The 18,864-nt window shown below is 34.3% G+C and overlaps 2 protein-coding genes across 2 annotated transcripts; one reads left to right on the forward strand and one right to left on the reverse strand.

Moving 5' to 3' along the window:
• Positions 1–3,395: 3,395 nt before the first annotated feature.
• On the forward strand, positions 3,396–9,195 carry LOC128556255 (uncharacterized). Its single transcript, XM_053540725.1, has 4 exons — positions 3,396–3,470; positions 4,776–4,922; positions 5,288–5,440; positions 5,871–9,195. Exons 2-4 carry the CDS (start codon positions 4,790–4,792, stop codon positions 6,065–6,067), a joined length of 483 nt encoding a protein of 160 aa, XP_053396700.1. The 5' UTR covers positions 3,396–3,470; positions 4,776–4,789; the 3' UTR covers positions 6,068–9,195.
• Positions 9,196–9,836: 641 nt separating this feature from the next.
• On the reverse strand, positions 9,837–11,874 carry LOC123556198 (baculoviral IAP repeat-containing protein 2-like). Its single transcript, XM_045346770.2, has 2 exons — positions 11,251–11,874; positions 9,837–10,891 (listed from the first exon to the last, which is right to left on the reverse strand). Exons 1-2 carry the CDS (start codon positions 11,840–11,842, stop codon positions 10,695–10,697), a joined length of 789 nt encoding a protein of 262 aa, XP_045202705.2. The 5' UTR covers positions 11,843–11,874; the 3' UTR covers positions 9,837–10,694.
• Positions 11,875–18,864: the final 6,990 nt, after the last annotated feature.

An 18,864-nucleotide genomic window follows, 5' to 3' on the forward strand; every position in this document is an offset into this window, starting at 1 on the left:
ATTGTGTCCGTATTACATCATCGTCGTCGTCCGGATTGAAAAAATCTAAACTGGGTCGGCTGGGATCAAAATGTAGGTCAGCAGGTAAAACATTGTGAAAACTGTAGAAAACGTAATATCTTGCGTCTCCATTCCTTTGTTGTTTTTATACGACCGAAGGAACGTAGTTTTGGATACCCGGGTGCTCATCTGACCGTCTGTCTGTCTGTGTGTTCGTCTGTCCGTTAGCAATTTCATGTCGACTCCGCTCTGTAACTCGTGAACCCCTTGAGGGATTTTAAATAAACTTGATACAAATGATCTCCACATCAAGACGATGTGCAGAGCGTCTGTATCAAGTGGCTAGCTTTAAGGTAAAGGTAACATTAAGGGGTCGAGGTCAAATTACTTTGTTTCGTGTCCGCTCTGTAACTCTTGAACTGTTTGAAGGATTTTTCAGAAGCATTGCACAAATGTCCATCAGAGCGCATGTTTTGGATGGCTGACTACAAGGTCAATGTCACACTTAGGGGTCAACGGTCATATAACATTGTTTCTAGTGCGATCTGTAACCCTTGAACTGCTTGAAGGAATAAAAAAAACTTGCCACAAATGTTCACCACATTGAGATGACGTGCACAGCAAATGGCTCGCTTCAAGGTAAAGGTCACACTTAGAGGTTAAAGGTCACGAGACTTTATTTTGTGCTTATGTTGCTTTGCATTGCGGTACTCTTGTTTATATTTGGCAGATTCCTTTTTTTTTGTTCACTTACAATGTTTTTTATTGAATAACTTCCCTTTTATGTTACTATAAATAGGTTATTTTGTTATTTTTTATTATTGGCCGTAGGTAAAAATCGAGACCACTTTTCTTTGGTACAACATGGAGGGTACCTGCAAAGTTAAGGTGTATTTTGACATATATGTACCTGGTAATGATTTAAGTGAACTTAGAGGTTTTCGGGGAATTTCTTCCCTTTGTTGTCCTTTTCCGTAGTAAAGTTCTTTAAATTTTGCTCCCATCCTCTGATATTTGACTTTATCAAAAACTTTAACCAAAAATTCTAAGTTTAAATGGGACATAATTCTGTCAAAATTCAAATCAGAGTAATGGCAATTGTTTTTTCCTGGTGTAGACTTCGATAGTAAATAGCTATTTTAAGTTTCAAGTCAATTTCTCTGATAGTCAAAGAGATATTTGACTTTATCAAAAACTGTAACCAACAATTCTAATTTAAAAGGGGGCATTATTCTGTCAAAATTCAAATCAGAATTATGGGGATTGTTTCTCCCGGTGTAGACTTTGATAGTAAATAAGTATTTTAAGTTTCAAGTCAATAGCTTTGATAGTAGCAGAGATATTTGACTTTATCAAGAACTTTAACAAAAAATTCTAAGTTAAAAAGGGCATAAAGTCTGTCAAAATTCATATCAGACTTTTAGGGATTGTTTCTCCTAGTGTAGACGTTGATAGTAAATAAGGATTTTAAGTTTCTTTTTTTTATGCCTCCGAAGGGAGGCATATTAGTTTTCAACTGTCCGTCCGTTCGTTCGTTAGTTCGTTCGTCACAACGTTAACTTTTTGCATGAAGGCACTTTACTCGCGAACCACTGCACCCAGGACCTTCAAACTTCCTCACATGAAGAATTCAACGCCCCGAGTGAGGCTGGAACCCACATCGATGAGGGATTTTAAGTTTCAAGTCAATAGCTTTGATAGTTACAGATATATTTGACTTTATCAAAAAATTTAACTAACGCCGATGCCGGAGTGAGTGCAATAGCGATACTTTTTCTTCGAAAGTCGAGCTAAAAGCAGGCACAACCAAATTTATATCACCTACCGCATAGTGATGATATAATATAATCGAAACCCTATTGCCGTTATAAACTATTTTTCCTACATAATATAATCAACGTTGAGACGGTCCCCTTGAAAAATCGACCGTCTTAGGTGTCCACAGTTCACGTAGACTTAATTCGCAAATGTCTAATAAGACAATGTGTCATACACAACTTTCAAACCCCAAGCTCAAATGTTAAGGTTACTTTTGGTAAGCAAATGCTAACATGGCATGAACAGGGTCTGTTTTGTGTCCGGTCCAGAACTCTGTCATGCTTGGTTTAAGGTTAATGTCACCCTTGGAGATCAAAGGTTAATAGGTTTTGTTTCCTGTACGGTCTACAACTTTGTCATGCAAAACAAGATTTAAATATAAGTTGGCACAAATATTTCCTTGGATAAGACAATGTGTCATGCGCAAAAGCCGGACCCTTAAATGAAAGGTTAAAGGCCAAAGGCTTGTTTCCTGTACCCGGTCTGTAACTCAACAATTCTTAAAGGGATTTTGATATATCTTGGCACAAATGCGCCCCATGATAGGACGACTTGTCATGCGCAAAACCCATACCCTTAACTCAAAGGCCACAATTGAAGGTCATAGGTCAAATTCAAGGATTACTTTGTCCGGAGCATTTTTGAATGGAGGGATTTTGATATAATTTGGCACAAATGTTCATCACCATGAGACAGTCTTGTTATAAGAATTTCTTCGCTTTGTTTTAGTAATAATACTATAAACAGCTTATATTATAACTTGTTTATTATTAGCCGTAGGGAAAATTTGAAACCTCTTTTCTGTGGTACAACAGGCATGTTACATAACATTTTAAGGTGTTACTAGAAATAACTTATACTTTTTTATAATTGGCCGAAAAAAATTCCATATGCAAACACAGCTGCTAGTGTAAAGGAATTTGCTATAAAGGCTGTTCTGGCACTCTTGTTTATATTTATAGATGTTATGAAATAACCAATTTGTATATGCAAATTGTGTGTTGTGTTATAACATATTGTATATATAGTAAAATGCTGTTTAATAATATACATCATTAACAGATATCAGGCCCCGTGTTCACGAAACACTTTCAGTCTCAGCTGAGTTTGATAATGAAACTTTGTTTGTCATTTATGTCTTAATAGCATGTTTTAAACTAATTTTTAAGTTAATAACTATTTTCAAGTGGCTATTCCGTACTGATGGTCATTCTCAGTTGAAATTTAACCTTTTAGTTTAAATAAAATTGATATTAAAATTTTAAACTCAAGCTCAGCTGAGACCGAAAATTGTTTTGTGAACACGGGGCCAGATCATTATGTTACACTGCAGTAGAGAAAATTAGGTGCCTTCCAGTAAGAATACTTAATTCACTTGTTTGATAAGCATGACAAGTCAGGAAGTCGGATGATGACTGACGCCCATTATGCCATTGACTGTTAAGATAAATGGAAATATCCCTTTGGTTTTTCTGGTAAAAGGCAGGGATTTTTAAAATCTGAATAAGCGTCTAAGTATAAATGTCTATGAGGCTGAAGATACATTTTATATATTTGTTTTTGTCATATTGCAGCAAGGCAATGTCCAACAGGAATTATTCCAGACTTTTGTACAAAGCAAGGTTTCGACAACAACCATCAATGCGTCAGAGGTATGTACACGTATATGAGTAGAATGAGTGTGTTTCCACAAATTTGTTCATTCTTACCAGTTTCTGCCTCACTAACAGATATAGTACGTTAGTAACTGATACTAAAAAATATACCATTTTTTTTTATCTGTTAGTATATAATACTATCAGTGTTCCCCCTAACAGTTCTATGAAAAATAGAAAAATTCGACGGGAGCGCTAGCGACAGTAGAATTTTCTATTTTCAATAGAACCATTACGGATACTTAGTGGGCGGGATTAGTTGTGCAATGTTACAGGTCGAACCACGGGAACGCTTACGTCACACTGTTCAACCTACATTTACATGTGCGTGCATTTGTGTTAACATTAAGCGACTCTTATTTAGGAATGCTGTTTTTATTTACGGAATAAGAAATAGTCATTTTTTCGAAAAATGGGTGCATTGTGTACATAGACCTGTGCGGGATTTGCGAAAAGAGCGAGCATAGTTAGATTTGTATTGCATGGAAAACACGTGCACTTTGGCAAAGATTAACCTTTCAGAATTAAAACGAATATTAAAATGTTATTACATGTTTTGGTTACTGATGCATTGACCTTTTATGACATCAACTGTCATGTGCAGTTACGGCTGTTGCCAGTCAATGCTAATCAATCGTAGGCCCAGCAAGATTTGAATTCTGAGACCTGTTTTCAATTTTATTTCACCTCCGCGTTAATGCTAATGTTTTAAGCTTTTATGACATCGAGCATGTGCGTACAGAACAATGAATGTGTATGCGTAGATTTATGAGTATTCAGCACTGTCAGGGTGTTGTGAAAGACGGTGTTTAATACCTCCATGATACAATGAGCTCAGTCCATAGTACTTTCTATAAACGAAAGAAAACATTAACTATTTGAAAATCGGTTCATAGAACGTACTATCAATTAATTTGAAAATAACAACGGTTTTTAGCCATCTTATGGAATATAGAACGAGGAAAAAGAGAAAACGGCGTTTTAATTAGGTGACAAACATAGCTTCACACTAAGATCCTTTATTACCATAAAACTAGCAAATAATTACAGAATCGGTTTATTCGGCCGAGGAAACGAAGTGTACAACACTTCTCACACCCCGGATCAAACGAAACTCCGATATCCCAAAGGACCAGAAACTTATTTTCTTACGTGCATGTCAGTAGACCTTTTCTACGTACTATTTTACACTAACATAAACATAAAGCACTAAGGGAGGCAAGAATGTCAAAGAATTTGTAGTGGCGAGTTCCTGCACCTTTATCTTGTATCGGCTATAAAAGGTCATTTATTTTCAAACAGATGACCGGGAAGGTATGACGCATGGCCACTGGGATGTTGACTACAACAAAGGTTATCGTTGTGTCCTTCATTGTAATGAAGGATACGTAGCAAGTGGATGTAGTGTACAGCGAAAATGGGTAGAGGGAATGCCTACTTGTGTCAAAGGTCTGTTCTATGGAATTGAACGTACGATAATATAATCTTAAAGGCGGTATTATCAGAATGTCTAGATTTCTTTCTACTGATATGTTTATTTGGTCACGCAAACACAATTTCTGGTCATATGGTGACGTTGAAGCATTTCTTGGTGGAGGAAGACCACAGGTCACACTGCACGTACTTTTCAGGCAAGAGCGAGCACCATCATTCCGAAATCAACTGGATTGCTTCCACACACGTACGAATTCTAATCTATGTGTTACATTAACTATTAACAACGTAAAAATATTACACATACTCAGTAATTGTTGTTTTGCTTTATGAGAATTCTGGTATTAAACATCAAAATGTCTTAACTTATAATCATTCAGATGACTGGAAAAGAAAAGTGAAAGACTGGGGTAAAACTGGTTTGAAATATACGGCAGTGGCAGGCACAGGTGTTGCAGCTGGGGCGGGTATGCTCGCCGCAACTCCAGCAATCCTCACCTTTTTAGGTTTTGGATCAGCCGGCGTTGCTGCAGGTATAATACTTCTTCATGTTTAATAGATATTACATAGAAATAATATATATAGATATACTTGAAAGAATAAATTATAATGTTCCTGAAGTTCGTCGTGTGTGTTCTTTTCTGAATAGAAATACAAAAAAGTAGATCTAAGTATGTATCTATGATATTTTGCAGATATATATGTTTTAAACCATACTAATGGCAATAAGTTCTTGTTTTCGTTAAAATTCTGATTTCAACATTACAGTTATGAAAGTATGTTTCAATAATGGGCTTAATTTGTTATACTGATGTAGAATTTAATAAATTGGTAACTGTTGAAGAATGAGGTTCAGTACAGTAAAGTAAGTTTCTGCAAGAGCAAAAACGAGTAATTTAGGATGGAAAGTCATTATTTTCCCAGTTTTGCGATTTAAAGAATGTTTAATCGTTTGTTAAACAGGATCCGCCGCAGCGGCAATACAAACAACAACAACAGCTTCGGGAAGTATATTTGCCTGGGCTCAAAGTGTGGGTGCTGTAAGTTATGTCGGTACGACAGGATCAGTGGTGATAGGCGGGGGAACAGGGACAGCAGCCGCTGGAACAACAACATACATCATATCAGCATTAACCGGGACGGGGTGTGAGGCGGAATAATGAACATTTACCTTTCTTATCACTTGGACGTTTAATATTTTCAGAACGCTTTTTTATGTCAATTCAATTCCTGAGAAACAATGTTATAAAGGGTATTAAGTTATATTACAGATATGTTATTTTACTGAAATGTAAAACACAATGAAAAATATCAGTAATATCCACTGAAAGACCTGTGATCATGTTATGTACTGTAGAAGTTCAGATGCAAGTATAACATCAGGTGAAAATTGCAATTCTGTAAAAAGATGGCATTTTCAATAAATTTTATTGGGGATTTAACAATATAAACCTGTTGTTTCGTTTTAAGATTATATTAAATAAACATTTATTGAAAACCTGATAATATGTCACAAACATTGCATACGAATCAAATGCCGAAGTAATAAGTTTATTTTCAAAAGTTTTGAATTTAGTGAACAGAAGAAAGCATTATTTTTTTCAAAAAACAAACAAACAAAAAACACCCTAAATAAACAGCATTTCTGTATCAGCAGCGTGTTAACATATTGCTTTCACAAGACTATAAATGTTTACATGTATTTCTATGTTTTTGTTTTGCTGGCTATTTTTCTATTAGAAAGGAACCTTTATTAAACCCTTAAATCAACAATAAGTGTTAAACAATATGCTTTTTATATATCTTACTTTTGATATTTGATCCACATTTCTCATCACACTGCTTTTTATATTATGCTTTTTTTTTACTAACAATATTGATACAGCGACAGTGTTAAGATATTTTCAGCTATTTTGGATTTGTCAATTGGGAGAAATTTCCATTGAAAGTAAGAAGCCAGTATTTTGATTGTTGATTCAGCTTACTGAAAATTCCCTTATAAATTGCACATTGCGTTTCCTCTCATTCTCATAAACAGACTCGGTGAAACCAAGTCTGCTGGTTGCATTTTATGCTTGTAAAGGATTGTTTTACAGTAACTGTTATTTATTTGTACAAAAGCACACTTTTCGTGTAGAATATTATTAAAGAATTCGTCTGTAGGATTTAAGTGGATATTATTACTATTGTTTATTATATTAATACATTTCTGAACATAATTGTAATTAGTTCAAATAGGAATTCTCTGCCTCATTGATAACTCGATGAAATATACTATTTAAAACAATTGAACCTATCCCATTTTATTAGTTTGCAATAACATATTGAGTGTATCTAAAAATAATTTAGTCCTTTTAATAGCACAAACATTTTGTTTACCGTGTGATCTGTATCCTTATAAAATAATTAAATGTATTGATCTTTTCTATATAAATAACAATACAAATGTAATAAACATATTTTCTGATTTGTACTCCATATGTTTGCCATAAAACGATATAAATACTAAGTTGAAAATAAGAAATAAATACTTACAATAAAGCAGCTTCTATTTCATTTCTTTTGGCATAATTGTAAATGCTCATATTTATTCTGGTGGGTAAATGCATAGTCTTGGACATATTCCTTTAATTTCATTACCCATTTTTATCACAAATTTGATGCTTCCATTTTTACTGTACATGACAACGGCGTCAAAACGGCGCACATTAAAGTCAGAAATAGCAGATTTACTAAACAATTATTTGCCTGAAGATGTTCAATCTGGTTATCAAATATACATCACTTCAGAGATTCTAACAAAATATGGACACTTCATGGCTAAAAGTAACTTACTTCAAATTCGCTGACCCTCACGCGCATACTTTTAAGCAGGGTGATCCCTGCGCATGAACTTTAAAAATACCCCAATATAAATGCGACTTTTTGGTTTTTGTCGTGTTTGTCTGTTTGTTTTTTGTCTGTGGTGTTTACACTTTTCTACTCAATTTTCAAGTATAATCTGTGTTCTTTCTGAGAAATTTCAAGGACATTTGACGTCATTTTCTGTGTTATCAAAACGTACTTACATGTGTCAAATTGACGTTAGGTCAACACATGTAATAAACAAATCTATCAAAACTCCAAATCTCTAAAAAATAAAAGGTAACATCAGAAATAAAACTGTCATCATCAAATAGATATCAAATATCTAACACGCCTAGTAATCTGCAGAATCAATACCAGTCAGTTTTGTATGGAAAATGTTTCTACAGTGATTTCCGGTGATCATAGATCTAGTATGAAAACATAGACAAAGGTAAACAAATTGAACGTAATTTTCTGATACATAGATCAGCGAATACTATTTGATGCCCGATTTAAGAAGGATCACAGGCCTACACAATTTCCCATGTTGAGACCGACTACTTTTTCTTCCTGTTAACAGTAGAAGTTTTACACCTGATAACTCTTCTGCGGTTCAGAACCACCGACATAAATTTTGTTAGTGTTTTTGAACATATATAAGTGTTTTTAGCAAATTGTTCCTAGACCCAGAAAATGTTTTCATATCATAATTTACGAATGAAATGCTGCAGTATACTCGGTGTTAGAATTCTTCGGGGGCGGTTATGATTCTTCGTAGCATATAACTATCATATGAAGTCTAAATAATTATTTCAGAAACAGGATACGAAAATATATCATGGATTTTCATATTATACAATGTCTACACACACGTACTCGTACGCACTCAGGCATGCATACATATTTTTGAATAGAAAATTGATTGATTTATTTTATTTGGGTTTACGGCGCATCGACAAAGTATAGGTTATATGGCGCCAAACAGGACTACCAATTTTGATTCCACATCGAAATAAAAACATGAAGTATGGAATCAAAATTTGTATACCTGCTGGAATCACAGAGTTACAACCTTAAATGTGATCTACATGATTGAGTACCTTGTTATGAAGCCGTATATAATTATATAGATTATAACCGGCAGCCTTGCTGTAAATAAGAACTGTCTGATTCGGGATGCTTCGGTTTTTCACGGAAATATTAATATAATCCGATGCTCATTGATCTATCAGTTGTAATCTCTACGTTCAGGGGAGCGGTGGTCTAGTGGATAAGGTGTCGGCCGCTCAATCCAGGGGTCGTGGGTTCGAGCCCCACTGGGGTCACGACCATGACTTCTCATATGACACCAGTACTGGTTTTTCCAGGAAGCGGACTCGAGAGTGGTTCCAATAAGCTTGAAGCTTTCATCACAATCGAGCTAAAACAAATTAGTATAAACTAAACTAATCTCTACGTTCAAATGTTGTAATTGAAAACAGATTTGTACAACCATATTTTACCTTTTAGAAAGAAACAAATAAGAAAGGAAGGTCTTTGAGATACCAAACATATATTTCAGTGATGATACACAAGTAAATCTTGAATCCTAATCGTTAAAAGTAGTCAGCCAACAAATATACCCTAGCCCAGTTACACTAAAATGCAAGCGTACGCAGAAAAAAATTCATCATGTAATGAAATTGATTGAATACAGTCCAAACAGTCTTGTTCTTCCCGGAAGTTTTTCTTTTTTTTAAATTTTAAATATATTTTCTGTATAATAAATTTCACCGTATTAAGTTTTGGTCCACAAATGTCAATTTTACAAGATTTTAATGTAAGTGTTGCTTTTTGTGGCAACTACGATATTTCAAAAGTTTTATAGAAAACCAGCAACACAATTAATGACGCATACATCTAAAGATTATAACATTTTAGTTCGCAAATTTGCAAAGGAATACCATAATATTTTGCAAAATAAAAATACCTCCATTATTCCCTTTGAAACTTTCAAGAATGATGTAAATTTTGAATATTACAGGGAAAAGCAAATACACCGTTACGATAGATCAGACATTTAGAAAAAACAAATTACATGTACACAGTTTATTCTTACTTTCTTTACGCCGTTTCTCACCTTTTACAGAACAAATATATTTGAAACAACAACGAGCAACAAATGAAATAGTATTGACTGTGACTCACTGCAGACCTGGAGCTCCTGTGTAAATTACAAACTCCGGTATATACCGGATATAAGCAGTTTGAATGGTAAGTTTCTTTAACGTATATATTTTGTAACAATGGTAATACTAATCCTAACCTATAGTCAGTATAGTATACATATTATACACTATAAATGCGTGCGGACATGCAATTATTTGCGTATTTTTACCGTGTACTCAATTGATTATCACTTCCGAACATGCGCAGAAGACCACTCCAGCTTTGCAATGAGCAACATCGAATAGGATTAAGATACGTTGTAACAACCAACTTTCACAACTGATTCATACAATTGCACAATACATTATGCAAATAAAACAGAGCACTTATCACAACCAATTTAACATATGCTGCCTTCAACGATAACAACAAATAGATATAAAATTTCTTATAAAGAAACATACACCATAAAGTAACAACATAAATGCATTTGAGGTAGTTCAGTTGCAACATGCAGTGCATACTAAGTAGTAAGATTACTGATAAAACAATATCAAACTTAACAAAATAATATATATACATACATATACATAAAATGTTGACAATTATATGCATTCTTCAGATACATTATGATTGGGAGATAATGTAAGCATAAATGGTTTCATGTTTTATCATTGATTTACTTTCAAATTGGTAAAACTCATTTATAAACAAAACCACTCTTGTAAGAGCAAGCAGATAAGTAAATACAAGTCAATTTATTGCAGCTGACATCCGGCTACACTAAGCATTTCAAGCTTGATACACCCTGACTGTTGCTTGCACTACAGTTCTACAAACTGCACATTTTCTCAAAGATTTCGAACATTCTACACAAGACGCTAAATGTCCGCACGGAAGAAACACGACGCATGCGTCATTGTCAAAGCAAATCTTGCAGGTGATAAGATCCCTCAGCGTACGGTTTTCCTCCAGTAATCTCTGCTTTTCTGTAAATAAGTAAAATGAGACTTACTTAATACATCAAAACTGTATAATGATGCTTTTAAATTTTAATTAAACGCAATGATTATGGTCATTATTTATACATTTTATGTAACAAGCGAATTCCAGAAAACACACAACAGTCGTGACCAAAGGAAGGAAATAGCTGTCAAAATAACAACATTTGTTTTTGTTAGTTTCCAGTATGTTTCCACTTATACAATTAATGTTTCCAGCATGTTTTCAGTTACAAAATTAATGTTGAACTTTAGCTTCTATGAATCTAGATATCAAAGACACTAATACATAATACATTTATTCAAAAACTGCAAAACTGCTCATGCGTGTAACTTTTCATATTTACCTGACTTGTGTTTAGACCTGTTTTCAGTTTTTAGCAAATTCTTGGATGTCTCGTTTTCATTTTTCTCCTTTATAGTACCGTTGTTCGCTATATCCATTGTTTCTTCAGAATAAGGCTGATGTACGTGATTTGACATTTTACTATTCCCGCTGTTACCTAATAACTGTTCTTCTTTTACATCTGTTGAATGTTTAACTAAACTTCCAATTTGTTCTTGCTTATTTTCTTTGCTTATATATGATCCTTTTGAACATGTTGGTACAGTTACTGTCAACATACTACTATGATCGTGCGTAGGAATATTAGTAGTATCCTCGCCACAGATATACCTACAATGAGGCGAAAGTCGCCTGTGAACGTCTAACACGGTCTCATTCTCACTCCAAATTTCATTTTGTATTCCACAGCAGAAGCAAGTAACTTTTTCTCCTGAGCCAGTGTAATAAAATCCGGCCTGGGCCAATCTTGTTGGCATCAGAAACGAATCTTTAGGGAAATTCAAAAATGAAAGATATCTTGACCATTCGTTATTCATAACATGTCCTTGATCAAAATACTCCGCATTTACGGGTTTAATCGTTAAAGTTTCCATCTCGACTCTCTGTTCTGTTTGACAAATAATCTGTAAAAATAAATATAAGTATATATGTATCTGGAAAATCCAAAAATAAATACGTGCAGTTTATCATGTATTTCACGTAAACAGTTTCGCTTAAGATAGATTACAGGAATCCCAACTTTTGACTACATTGTAATTATAATCTCCCTAAAAATAGCACGTCTCATATCAACTATAATATAATTTCAGAAATTTATAGTCAGTGTTTATACAGTGTAAATCTAAGAATTCCAAGGAATGAGTACTTGTTGTCAATTGTTTTCTTAATGTCCGTCAGTCCACCAAAGATTATAAAATTTGCAAAAAAATGTAAACTTTCTCACCAGGCACAACCATTGTTTATCGGCATTTTTAGATAAGCCTATAGGCGCCATATAATAGGACATATTCAGATAATCGGTTGCCGTAGGCGCGACTCTATACGTGAATCTATACTCTAATACATAGTTACTTGGTGTCAGGATCTCTGCACTCGTCCGCCCTTGAAAACTATAAACAAATGTAGTCTAGCATTTTAACATGAACTTATCGTATATGTTGCGAACATAGAACATGTTTTGTCACAATATCAGCATGTTTTAAAATGTACTTCTTACTATCAGTGCTCTCTGGGAACACCTCACCGCTTTGTAATGAGCATGTCCTGGATACCAAAAGTTACAAGGTAACATGTAAACCATGAGGTAAAAATGCATCTCCTTTCCGCATCTGTAACGTAATTAAACGTAATAGCGTCTGATGGCCCTTTCACGCTTCCGTAGAATCAACATTTATTTTGATATTATTTCTGAAATGTCTAATGAAATGTCTGCTGCTCTCATAAACGGAAATATCTTACATCAAAGACACATACTGACACTTTCAGACAACATCAAAAACGACCTTTTGAACGATTTGACGAAGTTCCAAAAAATCTCCATATACACTTGGTCCGTTACGGGCCGCAGTAGGATTTGTTTTTATTCCGAGTTCAAATATGACATGTCATGCTAAAGCACAGGTTCAAATGGTCGAAAAGTGCTAAAAATTGACTCCCTATTAGGAATAAAAGAAAGAAGCCCACGCGCAAACATTTCGACTATCGACCAATGCAAATGCGACTTTCGTTTTCATGTTTAGACTTCTTTCATTTTCTTTACTTCCGGGAATAGCTGAGAACCGAGTGGTGTCATTTTCTGTGTTGTCAAAAAACATACCTATGCCTGGCGAGATTGCATGAAAATGTGCCCGGTGTCCCAAGGATATCGATGTTACATATGCTGCATTCATGACTTTCAAATAACCACTTCAATAGCAACGTAATAGATGATGATCCGTTATCGCAAACTGTCTTTTACACTGCAGTGACACACGTACGTGTTATGGCAGATATTTTCTTAGTCGGTTACATTAATTTGTTTAGAAGAAAATGTTTGAAAATATACATCTTCAAATATGTGATAGAAAGTACAAGTAAATCGAAACTACCTCACTCCAAAGACTGTAACAAAAGGCAGATTCAATTTTGTTTTGTGGGAACTTATGAGTATTAAAACAACTAAAGGGCAGTGGCTGCAGTTACTGAATCGATTCTAAGAACAGAGTTGCCACTTACCTTGAAAAGTCAGGGAAAAATGAATTTTTCAAGGTCAGTGAATTGTCAGGGAAATCTTGATACTGGTCAGTAAAAACGAAATTGTAGAAAAGTCAGGGGAAAATGGAATTTTGGGTCGATGCTTAAAATATTTAGTGGCTATGGCAGTCTTCAAGCAGTATTTGTAAGTATTTCCAAACACATTTTAGTGTAATTATGTGTAGCCAAGTCAAGTCAAGTCAAGTGAAATCAAGTATTGTCCCTGACTAATATTATCATTAAAATGTTTACACTCATATATTTCTTATTTTCATTAATGAAAGCTTGTTATATCTGAAACAGAATGAATATAAAAGGTTGACGGCTGTAGGGTATGTGGATGTCGAAAGAATATGGTGGTATTGATCAGTAAAAAGTATGGTGAAGTCAGGGAAAAGTAAGGGAATTTCTTTTTATCAACTAAGTGGCAACCTTGAATAAATAGTACAAAATAGTCACCGCTCTTAACTTATATATAAAGTTGTGTAAAATTTCTTGAAGATCCACTAATGGTTTACTTTGTAACGTGGGAATATATAGATTGACAAATAATTAAAAGGCAATGACTATGGTTAATAAGAGATCCTGACGAAACTGCGCTTGCACCACTGCTCTATGTAGATTTGTATTTTTGTGAAATTTATTAAGATCCATCTGGTCAGAGACTACCAATTCAAAGAAGTACAGGGGAATAAGGTAAACGTATACAAGGGCATAAGACAACGCTATTCCGTTATTATTGGACTGTAATGTAAACAAACCCAAAACTTTCTTTTTATACTACTAATTTACTATATCATCATACATTTTGACAATATTTACTACATTTTTAGAGTATTGTGAAAACAAAACATTTTGTCTAACGAATTTTTCCCAGCATGCCAAAGATTACATTTAAACAGACGTTCATCTCATTCACAAGAAAATTACTCAAATAAAGTACCTCTATTGTTATGTACATGTCATCACCATTATGTTAACTTACAATGTATTATTTTTTCTTTATTATTGATGACTCATATCAACTGATAAAGCCTGTCCTAGTTTTAGACATCGTGAATGTCAATAAGTTATCTATAGACTATCATAATGGTATTCTAGAAAGTTCCATATTAACAGGGTGTTTACATGATTTTAAAGTCTTAGTTATGCAGGATTTTTTCAAGATTCTTCTTAAACTTTATTCTTGGTGATACATGAACCTTTAATGATGATTTAAATAAGGAAAGGGCAAAAGTTACAGTAAGATCTTATTGAAAACTTTCATGTGTTTCTTAAGAAGAAAATATTACAACTTTGGACATTTTTTATATAGAGTATTTAAAAGTATATTTGAAAAAGAATTCATTTATATTCTTTGGATGATATTTGGATTAAAATTGATTGGATTTAAATTTATTTATTATTGGACTTTACGGCTTAATAACATTTTTAACATTTTTAAGATTTTTTAATTCAATTTGTTACTTTTCATAATGAACTACGTTATTGTTAATAGTTGCTGGTTTGTTTTTTCTTTTATCTAAGTTGTTCAAGTCACAAACAGTTATTACCATTAGACGTAATACTATTATGTTTTTTCGGGAATTAAATATGCATGTTTCGAAATAATGTTACAAGGAAAGTCCATGGGAAAACAATTGATTGCTTCTAACCTTTATTAGAGCTAAAATATGTCTTTCTTCCGAAGTCATCACAAGTAGTGTTTATGGTCACAATCTGTTGCAAACTATTTCAAGTTACATTTTCATGCAAAATTACGCTTTAAAAGTGAATACTTTTTTTTTACTTTTAGCCTCTTTTTGACAGGCATGCCCTTTCTATCTGGATGTTTGGACCAAAATTGCTCATTTGGTTTCCTGTATTGTCAGAAATGAACAAAATTCATTGACTTTATTTCTCTCTGTCAGAATACCTTGTATGTTTGATGTATTGGAAACGCGATACATAAGCACAGACAGTGCATCACGCAATCTTCATGCTATCATTGCTGTAATTATAGTTGAATTGCTAATAATTATGGATTTGGGTCATTTATGGCTGATATGGGTTACGTACAGTAATTGCTTTTGTTTGTTTTGGATTTAACGCCATTTTCAACAGTATTTCAGTCATGTAACGGCGGCCAGTTAGCCTAACCAGTGTTCCTGTATTCTGTACCGGTACAAACCTGTTCTCCGCAAAAAACTGCCAACTTCCCCACATGAATTATCAGAGGTGGCGGACGAATGAGTTCAGACACAATGTCTTTTATCAAATTGCCACTGAGAACATACGTCCCGCCCGGGGATCGAACTCGCGACACCTCGATCCGTAGATCAACGCTCGCTCTACTGAGCTAAGCGGGCGGGCAACAGTAATACATGTAGCTGGATCCAAGCATCAGACATTATGTTATATACATTTTTAAAAGGGAACCATATTTGTAAGAGCAGGTACACGTTGTAAATTATTTTGTCAGAACTTTGACCAATCAAAAAAAGTTGCACTTCGCTGGAGTATACAAAGGTTGACGGATGACCGTGAATACATTCTGAATCCAGGGAGCGATTGATTTAACCACTTATAATTTATCCCAGTACCTTGATAAGTGGGCTATTGCAGCTAAACTGTCAGGTTTCGAGCTTTGGAGGCAGTAAACAGTTCTGAGCTGTTAGTGTCGAATTGGCCAGGGTCAAACTTACAAATAAGAGGCAATTTACGGATAGAAGTGGATATTTGAAGTTTAAAATAAAAATAATTACTAGAATTGAAGTTTCAGCGACTAGAATTGAGTTTCACTTATTTAAAGATATCAGTTGAGTAGCCTTGATCTTGATAGTATGACGTAATGACTTGCAGGAGCGTATACATGCTTCCTCTGAGCTAGCTTAAAGTCTGGTTGTCATTCTAGCAGGGGCCTCAGGAAAACTGGAATAGTGAAAAAACGGTACGGATGGCACATATATTTGAGCTTATTTTCAGATTTTACAGTGTTACTGGAGTATGGAACAGTGTAGCAGTTGGGGCTATCATTTGCAGGGAGTTTTCTACAGCGATTTGAAAATTGGCAAATTTAGCTCTTTTCGTCATCAGTTTCCGCGACCGGGAGAGCACAAAATTCAGGTCTTATAAACAGAAAACTAGATATTAGAAATGTACTGCAGATGGTTTGTAACGATAGACATACAGTGATGTTGATGTTGCAATATCTTTATTTCAGGTGTGTGGTTACAGACTTTTGTGTGAGGTTTTGAAAGATGGGTAGGCGACTTTAAGCAGAGAAGCTCAGAAAACTGTTTACTGCCTCCTTTAGAGTCAGCGCAGAAAAATTAAACCTTTACGGGATAGACGATAGCAAATGCAGTTTGAGCGTCTGAAAGCTGAGACAGAGACGAAATTATTGTGTGAGACAGTAAGAGATTGAACTTAGAGACGAGGTTAAACGTTATTGGTGAAGTACAGGCAATGGGGTCATACCTATATGGTAAGTTATTGCGAAATGTTATAGTATATGCGCTGAGCATCAAGTTGCAGCTTCAATTAAGAATGGAAATATGCTGAACATCTATGCGATAGAACTCGTATGTTGTTGATTTAAAGACATTTTATATTAGATATTTGGTCTCGCCAGCTCTGCGTTTTAACAAAGGAAATTCTGCATAGTTTGTCAGCTAGTCTTAGACACAGTCACTTTTGCGATTGGACCCATTTCATTTCTAAAGATACTAAAGGCGTAGATGCTTCCCTGAGTAATTATTTTCTAATATCTTGACACTGTTCCTTACGGAATTAACCCTATTTCAGCGTTCAAGCTAAACGTTGACGAAACTTTACAGAATCATTGGACAGGTATTGGATAGCTTTTGACAAAAGTACAGGGAGCTTAATGTACATGGGAATAAGGTAACGTTAGTCTAGTCCTTTTTGATTGTTTAGTATTGTAAACAAATCCAACAAGTGATTTTTTAAAACTATCTTTCTTTACTGCAATTACAGTATATAACTATACAATTTGACAATGTTTGGCATATTTTATGTGTATCCATGCCAATGATATAAACAGGGGTTCGTCTCATTCACGAGAAAAATCACTTTTCGTATATTTTCGTTTGATATTTTGGTGGAATAGTTCTTAAAAGAATGCGATTATATATAGACATACATGCTTTGAAATATGGAAAGCCGTACACGCCATAAAGTTAAAATGGAAGTTTATGGGAAACAACTGGTGCCCTCAAACCATCAATAGGTTACTTCGATATAGTAAAACCCCTTTTTGTTTCAAAATCAAGAGGTAAAAAACGCTTTTAGTGGGTAAAGGCATAATACCACATATAAGCAAAGTTAATAAATCATTATGTGAGGTTTCAGGATTCTTACTAACATAGCTTTTAATGAAAAGCATTTTCAATTATCTACCAAATTAAGGGGAAAAGTTCTGCTTTGGCTGGGCCAAAGGAGACAATACTATATGTAAGCAAGTAATTGTGTGAGGTTTTGCGATTCAAGCTTAAATACTTATTAAATTATATATTTATATTATAATGTGATGTATTATATTATTACTAATTAAAAGCATTTTCAATTTTGGGACGGACGTAGGCTAACAATAACCCCCGGCCTTCGTCGGGAAGTATTAAACGCCTGAATAAAGATTATAAACACTAATCATACGAAATCGTTTTCTTTTTATAGTTGGGTAGAATATATGGATACACTTATTTGGTAAATAGCTAGTGATAGCTGTGATACTATTAGAGGATAAGTTTTGCAACCGGTTAACAGACTCATGGAAACATAGTGTTTGTCGGATTACTGTATCCCTCAAACGGTCTTTTTGCAGCATAGGGAAAGGCACGATGCACGTCAAAACATTCACAAATATATTATATAAGCAGGTTACATTGTGGCAGGTTCGAAAACTTAATGATTAACATATACTAGCTAAGAAGGCACGACGTTTACAAATGGATGTCATAAAATTGCAAGGATATGTAAGTTTTCAACATGGATAGCGTAACCAGTTTCAATGTTTGCCTCATTACCATTTCATAGCGAGTATAGTTTGTTTATTTATCTAGGGACAGCTTACGAATAATTTTATAATAGGACGTTTTTTAAAACCATCGTCCCCCACATCTAAGTAAGACTTATGTAATGAAAATTTCGACAGGACATTTAAGGTATTAAAATTGTTCACACTATGTGATGCGTATTAACACCAAGACTGAATTAACTGTACAAAGTTTGAAAATCAAATAGTTAAATCTTTACACTTTTTGACCGGTTTTCGGAGAAAGTTGTCTGTACAAACGGATTGACATCAGTCATCTAAAGGTAAATACAGACAAAAAATAGTCTACATAACAATCTATTCCAAATGTTACTGATATGTTAAAGT

The sequence above is a fragment of the Mercenaria mercenaria genome, chromosome 4 (genome assembly GCF_021730395.1).
Source record: "Mercenaria mercenaria strain notata chromosome 4, MADL_Memer_1, whole genome shotgun sequence".
Taxonomy (NCBI): Eukaryota; Metazoa; Mollusca; class Bivalvia; order Venerida; family Veneridae; genus Mercenaria; species Mercenaria mercenaria.